At 31.3% G+C, this 8,266-nt stretch overlaps 1 protein-coding gene across 1 annotated transcript in view; it reads right to left on the reverse strand.

Annotated features, from left to right (window-relative positions):
- Positions 1-1,110: 1,110 nt before the first annotated feature.
- Positions 1,111-8,266, reverse strand: part of LOC113386227 (irregular chiasm C-roughest protein-like) — a 10,488-nt gene continuing 3,332 nt past the window's right edge. The window contains exons 2-10 of the mRNA XM_026624019.1: positions 7,275-7,454; positions 6,667-6,769; positions 5,024-5,151; positions 4,568-4,744; positions 3,874-3,950; positions 3,656-3,816; positions 3,103-3,533; positions 2,550-2,970; positions 1,111-1,376 (exon numbers count right to left, since the gene is read on the reverse strand). Coding sequence (XP_026479804.1) covers positions 1,111-1,376; positions 2,550-2,970; positions 3,103-3,533; positions 3,656-3,816; positions 3,874-3,950; positions 4,568-4,744; positions 5,024-5,151; positions 6,667-6,769; positions 7,275-7,454 — 1,944 coding nt within the window. The remainder of the gene's footprint in view (positions 1,377-2,549; positions 2,971-3,102; positions 3,534-3,655; positions 3,817-3,873; positions 3,951-4,567; positions 4,745-5,023; positions 5,152-6,666; positions 6,770-7,274; positions 7,455-8,266) is intronic.

Here is an 8,266-nt window from a genome sequence, read left to right on the forward strand (position 1 = left end):
TCAGTTATACATGTATGGAAATATTCTTAAAAATGAATCCACTTGATAAAAAATTTCAACTAACAACCAAGTTGCTGAATTAAATAATAATATTAAGTTAAAATACTGACTTGTCTTAGCTTTGCAACAAGAAAAAATCATTTAAAATACTGTAAGTATAATAAAATGTAACATGCGATATATTAATTTTAAATCGGATATAATATAATATATAAGTCCAAAAAATAATTTAGTTAAGTAATTATACCAAAAATAAATACGTGAATAATTTAGAACAAACAAACAAATTTTTACCTTTAGATTTTGAGCAAATCATGCTCGTACAATGCTTAACAATAACTGGAGGATACTATAGAGAATACTATATAGAATGAGCAATGGTGTTGTGCTATTTTTTTATTACAGGAACGCAAAAATTGAAAAAAACCTGTTTTTGTATTCATCTCGGTTTGGTTCAAATTCCAGTCTGGTAGTAAAAAAACGTTCCGGTTTTCGGAAAAACATGCCGGTTTGCTCCGGTTCCGGTTCGGTTCAAACCTTTGAATAATAAATAATACATATACAAATTCGTCATGAATTATGAAATTTTTTTAGCACGTCAGGGATTGCTCGTTGTCAGAAATAATATTTAGTTCCGAAACGCGTTTTTGTCCAAAAAGGAAGTACCGGAACGACGTTCCGGAGCGTTCCGGATCGACAACACCACTGGTAATAAGGTCGCACATATTTTATACCATTATCTAAACTTCCATCAGTGTTACTGGTGAAACGATACCTGAGACCTTAAATACATTCAATTTTGAATATTCTAGTAATCACCATATTCATTTTGCCTAGTACACTCATTAGACATCAATTAATCCCAAGTACCCTTCAATTATTGAAATATAGAGCACACTTAGATTTTAATTGTCTTTTTAAATCGTTCAATAATTTTTTAATAACATTCATATTTATATAGTTCACAATTGACTTTTCCGAAATACCGGATAAAATAACACTGACCACTTCAAAAGTTTCTGGAATTCGAGTAACAAACCTCGCGAAGGCAAGGCGAATCGAATAACGCCAGTTACGAACCGCGATCAATGCACAACACCGGGTCGCGGCTCACACGTGCGTCGCCAGCGTTCCTTTCTTGACGCTGTGCGTTTGCGCGGCGCCTGGGACGATGTACTGACTCGTGGGAGAGCTCGGCAGTCGCGCGACCTGAGGTCCGGGCCCCGCGACCTCGGTCTGCGGAACCGCAGGACGACGGGAATATGGCGGGGGTGCAGGCGTCGCTGACGGGTTTGCCGTACTCGGAGGAGGTAAAGATGTACTCGAAGACCGGAGGTAAGGATTTCCGTACGTTACTGAATACCTTGCATCTATTCCTGGTGGAGAAAAAATATATTTTAATTATAAACATCTAGTTAACATATAATTGAAATAATAATAATATAATCGAGAGACGTTTGTGAGAAAAGAACGTTACAACAATGTATATCATAATTTTATATGCATATCATGGATCAGAGGCATGGACTCTAAGCAAGGCCGACAAAAACTACCTACAGTGTTGAAATGTGATGCTGGATACGAATGGAGAAAGTAAAGAAGATAAGGTAACAAATAAAAAAAATTACTGAACTAGATCATTTAACGGAAAGAAATCTGGATCAGACCCACTCTGCAAAAATCCTTCATAATGTAGTCGACAGTAAAAGATAAGTACTAAAAAGATTGAGAAGAAGAAGAATTTTTGACATTTTAATAAGTAGACTAGACAACTCAACACAATTTGAAATAAACAAAAAAATAATTAAGCTTAGCTTAATAATTTTTTATAAAATTCGTATGGAACTCATCATTATCAAAGGTCTTATACATTTGTTATAATATATTATTACGTAATATGTACTGAACTTATGCTTTGAGTAATTTTTAAAAGCTATATCACATAATTTTAATTTTTTTATATGTAGAACTGAAATATTTTCGAAAGTCGTGGTGCAGTGATAGAGCTTTGGCTTTACAACCACCAACTTATAATTTGAAATTGCGCCTCCTAAAATGACAGATTAAAGCAAAAAAAAAGGTAAAAATAGCCCTTTGGCATTGTTGGGTGGTGTAAGAAACGTAAAAATTGAATTTAGTAGGAACAAAAATAATGTAGGGGCATAAAGGGTAAAAAAAAAAGTTCAGCAATCATTATCTCAGAAACAAATAATGCATGGTACTTTTTACCGATACTATTTTAAAGTAAAGGGACAAAATGTGTAACCAGCCATCACTTAAACTTATGTGATGAATGAATGCAGATAATTGATGACTTACGCAAAAACAGAAAATGCAGGCAATTAAAAGCATAAGAACCACAGGACCAGAAAGTAAGAAAGCAAAAGTTTGGGAAAAACATTGCATACAAATGTATAAAAAGCAAATAATGATAAAAGAAATGGGAATAATAAACAAGGATTGGAGATCCATTGATTTGGCGTGCTCTCACACTGCCTTTGGACCGGCTACTATTTATTATTATTATTATTATCGATCAATTATTTTACCTGGCGGATGTAACCCTCCATTTGGCATCAATGACATTTCATGCATTGCAGGCGGCATAACAGTTGGCAGACCATTTTCATGTCTAGAATCCTTAATACCTCTTTGCAGACTATTTGAAGGATACGTAGAACCACTTCCGTCAATATTTTGCCGGCGCGTCAAAGAGCCGCCGCCGCCCATCATGATACTACCGTTAGACACCACTTGTCCAGCTGGATGGTGATGAGCGGTGACATGAGTTCCACTTGAAGATAAAGAATTGTTGGAATGGAGACTATTTAGATGTAGACGTGTTGATTGTAGGCTTTCTCTTGAAGACTCGAGAGTTGGTTGTAAAGCAGGTTTCATGGTAAGAGATGGTGGGTTGTAGTCACGTGTGTAATCGACGTATGGTACGTATCCGTTGTTGTTTTGACCATCCTGAAGTATAAAGATAACATACATGTTATTGTTTAAATTACAATAAGGAAAATAACATGAATATTTCAAATTTTAGTATTTCTTCTACTATTTTTTAAATTAATCATTAAGAAATATTTCAGTAGTACTTACATTGCTCTTTGGAGGAAAATGTGGTTCTGTATAATCAGCAGAGTATCTATAAATTTCCCCACCAGGCAAATTCACAGGTCCTGTCATCGGTATACCAATGCTCGTCCTGTTTATTCCACCATCCGATCCAGCTTCAGAATACTCTTGATTTGAAGAATAGCAATCCTCTCTTAATTCCAATTTTAAATCACTAACATTAGAACTTCGGTCACTGTCTCGACATTGATTCGTGATAATAGTAGTGTGATTATTTCCATCCATAGATTTTTCGTCATGTGGCCGTCCTGCAGATTTCATGTCACGGGCACTGTTTTCATGGTGGTGCCTTCTGCGTTTTCGTTTTTGGCATAGAATGGCCGAGAGGGTAATTATAACTATTAGGATGACGCCAGCAACTGCTCCGACTATTGTTAAAAGCATAGGGAAAGTTTCTGAAAAAGAATAGTTTCAACTTTAATAAGTACCGAAAATCAAATACAACTGTTGTGATTTCTTCAGTTTGTAGAGAAAATTTTGATAAGTTAAATCTATATATAAATATTATTTAACTTACTTCTTGGGACAAGTCTGATAGCCATAACATCTGCGCCGTATTCGTTGGCTGCTGTGCAATTGTATTCTCCAAAATGTCTTGGTCTGCTATCTCTAACAATTAATGTGCTTTTAAGACCATCTGGTAAAGGATCTTCCAGGACACTATATTCAGCATCGTCACTATTGGACAGTCCACCACTTCCACTTATTGTGGAAGCACTACTGCTGCTTCCAGGCTCGATGTCACGACCCCATCGTGACCATGAAACACGTTGTGGACGCGGCACAGAATGAGCTATGCATTCTAAACGAACCTGAGAATCAATTAATGAGATTAATGAGATTAATCTTCTTAATCTTATAATAATAATTACAACAAATATTGTTGAAAGTCTATAGAGATAACAACTTCATGCGCAAGGAATTATCTACAATGAGTTGTAATTGCTGCTGTTTTATAATATCTCATATCATAGATAAGAAAATGGCTCATATGCTCTTCGCTATGTAAAATGCAAGTGTTCAAATGAAATTATCTCATTAGGTAAAATAATCCAAAATCATATCAATATGCAATTTTGAAGCTTTATGAAGTCAATGAAGATGATCTTTTACTCTTGCCAGTATTATTCATTATACTTTATCTAGTAATATTAGATGTGGTATAATAATATACATATATTTATACGTATAATATTCATTCAGCAATAATGTTGCTAATACAAGTTAATGTAATTGTTGTAAATTTAGACAATTACGCTTAAAACATAAAAATAAAACCTTTTGACTTGTATAAGTACTTATTGAGTATCGTTCAGATCGATTTGTTCCATGGAACAATAGTTTCCATCTCACTTTCCTCTCTCGTGTATCAACAGTTAGGAATATATACCAAATAACAGTTAACATTGCTTATAATTTATCAATTTACCGTATCGCCAGTGATTCCGAATTGTGTAGATCCAGAAGCTATTTCAGGAGGTCCACGCAAGTAAACTTGAGCTCTGGCACCGATTTCATGGAAACCAGGGACAGATGCCTTGCAATAGTATCGGCCTGCAGTTTCTGGTACGACGGTTAATGTTAAATTTGCTGAATTGCCGACAACCTAGAATGAATAATTGAATAAATATGGGCAGATAAAAATATTATAAAATCGTTTTAAATTTTAAAATTGATGCACAATTAGTATATGAGTTAAAATATGGTTTTAATATTCAACAAAGTCTTAAAACTGTATATAATTTTATCTTGCAAGCAAGTTTCGAAGCACAGCTAGAGATCTTTTACAAAAGTATCCAGATTCATGCCAAGGAATAAATCCAAGAACAATTAATGACAAACAATAGCTCTTGGTTCTTAGTCTATGAATGAAACCGAAAAGTACCTTTTGTGATTCCTCATATATCCATATAATGTCGGGCGTAGGATTACCGTCTACGTCGCAGCTAAGCGCTACGGTTGCTCCGTTATCTGCTTGGACAGACCGAGGTCTAGTGCGGAACCGGGGACCATCTGAATGTAGAGATAAACTCATATGTAAATGCGGAATGTAGCTAACAATGGACACTGGATTATAAGTCTATTTAGGTGTTATGAAATAATTCAAAACAATAAGAATACACGGAAGTATGGAAGAGATTACATTCATAAACTCTGATTGCATAAAATATATATTATACACATACATATATAACGGGTTCGCCAAACTACTTATTTTTTATTTGACAGTATAATCTTTTCGGTAAATAATGAAAATTAGATTTATTTAAATTGCTGCCTAAATTTTAAATGGCTGCTAAAAATTACAAATGGCTGCCAAAAAATTGCAAATGGCTGCCAAAAAATTGCAAATGGCTGCCAAATAAAAGTTAAATGGATGACCCTACATTAATGTAATAAAATGTAATATAATTGTAATATTATTATTTATATATGTGTATATGTATATATTTGAGATTCATAAGCATAACAAGAATTTTTACAAGTCTTTTAATATGAACTATTTATTCTCAAATCAATGAAAATTTGTCTCGAAAATGATGAACGTAATGGGCTATCTTTTACAATTATCATTGAGATATATTACTCAGCAAAGAGTAGTATATATCATAGATTGCTTGGTTAATATTTAATTAGATAACTACAGTTAACGATACTTTTTTGCGTCGTCCAAAATCTCATGACGAGTATATTAGTCAATCAGAGAGTTTACCTACCAAGTTGTACTAGCAACAAAAATTATTATCAAATTAAACAGTAAATAATGTTATTTAAATAGCTTAATCTTAATGGTTCTATTCGATTAAGTATTACAATTATTTCCGCATTTCGTGCAACTTGCCTTAAGGTAAAATGCCATTCTCGACTTTTCTACATATGATATATCAAAAACTTTTGTTTTATTTTTTTTCAAAAATTTTAATTTAAATAGAAAATGATTACTATTTTATACAACGAATATACTCGTCAATACACAAAATTAGATTAATTTTCCAGAACGAGTATATCCGTCAACCACTGTTAACACTGTGCCTATATTGTGTGAAATAAAGATACTAAAATAAAATGAAGACCATTTTAAAACATTTGGAGAATAAATATTTCATATAAAAAAATTTTCAGTTGATGTCAAGTCTGTAATTTAAAAATAAAGATTATACCAAATAGACTGATCTCTACAAAAGTTTGTAACTTATGTATGTAAACAATTAAATTTTGAAGACATTTTAAATAATAATATTAAAAATAAATTAAACTAGACTAAAACTAAGATTATCATTGATTATGATATAATTAACAAGATCGTTAAATTGAATTTTCATTATAATTTATAAGAAATATCTTTAAACACGTTTGTAAAAATGTGAGGGATGCAGCATTTAAATTTTTTGAGTGTGAAATCAAAAAAAGACTGTCCTATGCTCCCATTTTCATGATGCGTATACATTTAATCGTATATATATATATATATATATATATATGTATATTTATATATATATTCAAAATTAATTAAACAGGAATACTTACAGCTTATATCTAAGGTTTCACTTTCTTCAGATTTTCCAACAGGATTATGAACTTCGCACTTGACGATTGCGTCGTGATAAGCCCTTGTCACATTGTACATTACCTAGTAAATTAAAAGATATTTTTAATTAATAATTATAAAAAAATACATTAAAATTTTATGATTGCACTGCAAAAGCAGAATTACAAATATTGTTGAAATTACCAATAAAAAACCAGGCGATATTTAAAGAAATGATTTTCTATTCAGTATAAAACAATGTTGAATGAATAAAATTAAAGAAAAAAATAATAATAAAATAGAAAATAAAAATTTGTGTAAAAATACTCTAACAAATTACAATATAAAATAAAATATTAAAAATGTTCTCTTTAGTATATTATCGAGATTTAGAGTATATATTTTTAATATCAACTAAATTTGTAATAGCTACGTGGATATAAATACAATTATAATTAGCCTCCCAGATATGTCAATGGCATATAATGACATATAAGCTTAATTGTTCCGGTCATTAACTATAATATCAGTTATCTGTAATAGTTAGTTAATGGAATCTTACTAAATTATCTACTTTTACATGAAAACGACTGGATATAATAGGTACCATTAACGTTGTGTAATCTCCAACTACTGGTTCGTCATTTATAAACCACTTATAAGTCAGTTCTGGCGGATTTGCTTCAGCTTTACAAGAAAATTGAACTTCACTTCCTTCTGGAATGCGACCTCCGGGGAATGTATCGATACCTATTACTGCTACGGATACTTTGGGTGCAAATTTCACCTGGAAATATAGAAGTCTTAATTAATATTAAATTTTCTAAATACAAATATTAAGAATTCTTATTATATATATTTTGGCAAATTTTTGCATAATATTATTGAATATATATATATATATATATATATATATATATACATATATCATATATATAAAACTTTTATCAAAGTCGTTTTTAATTTAGTTACAAATTGAAGTGTATAAACTGAAATATTAATTACAATATAGTAGTGTATTTCAAATTTCACATATACCGAAAGAAAAATTAAGACCGAAAAGTGTCTGATGCCCTAATATTTCGGATATAAGTTGAACTTGTTTCGGACATAGCGAGCGTTAGTCGAATAAAATAAATAATTTAAGACATTCATATAATGGAAATTGATTGTATCGAAAAAAAGCAATTCTATAAATACAAAAGCATAAGAACTGCAAAAAAAATTAATATTTTAATAATTGGATGAATTTTTTTGCCATCTAAGGCAAAAATATAAGCCGTTAGATCCCTTGTAAATTTTTACAATCCAACATTTATTGGTAATTTTTTTTAATCATTGTTTTATTGACTTTTATTTATTGGTAAATTAGTTAACAATTTATAGCAAAAGAGTTACCCTGATATTTCAATAGCCTTATTGTCTCAATTTCGGCCTACTTTGATTCTTTTAAATCAACGCCCAACAGAAAAAGCCATTTTTAAATTCAGAGTGGGGACCCACTTGCTTTGGGTTGCTTCGAATGTAATTTGTAAATACTGTTAAAAATTCGTTAAATATATTATGATCATTGTTTAGTTTAAGTAAGCACAGGATGCA

Source organism: Ctenocephalides felis, unplaced genomic scaffold, assembly GCF_003426905.1.
Source record: "Ctenocephalides felis isolate EL2017-DRISC unplaced genomic scaffold, ASM342690v1 CF-g0.4_SCAFFOLD_03571, whole genome shotgun sequence".
NCBI lineage: Eukaryota > Metazoa > Arthropoda > Insecta > Siphonaptera > Pulicidae > Ctenocephalides > Ctenocephalides felis.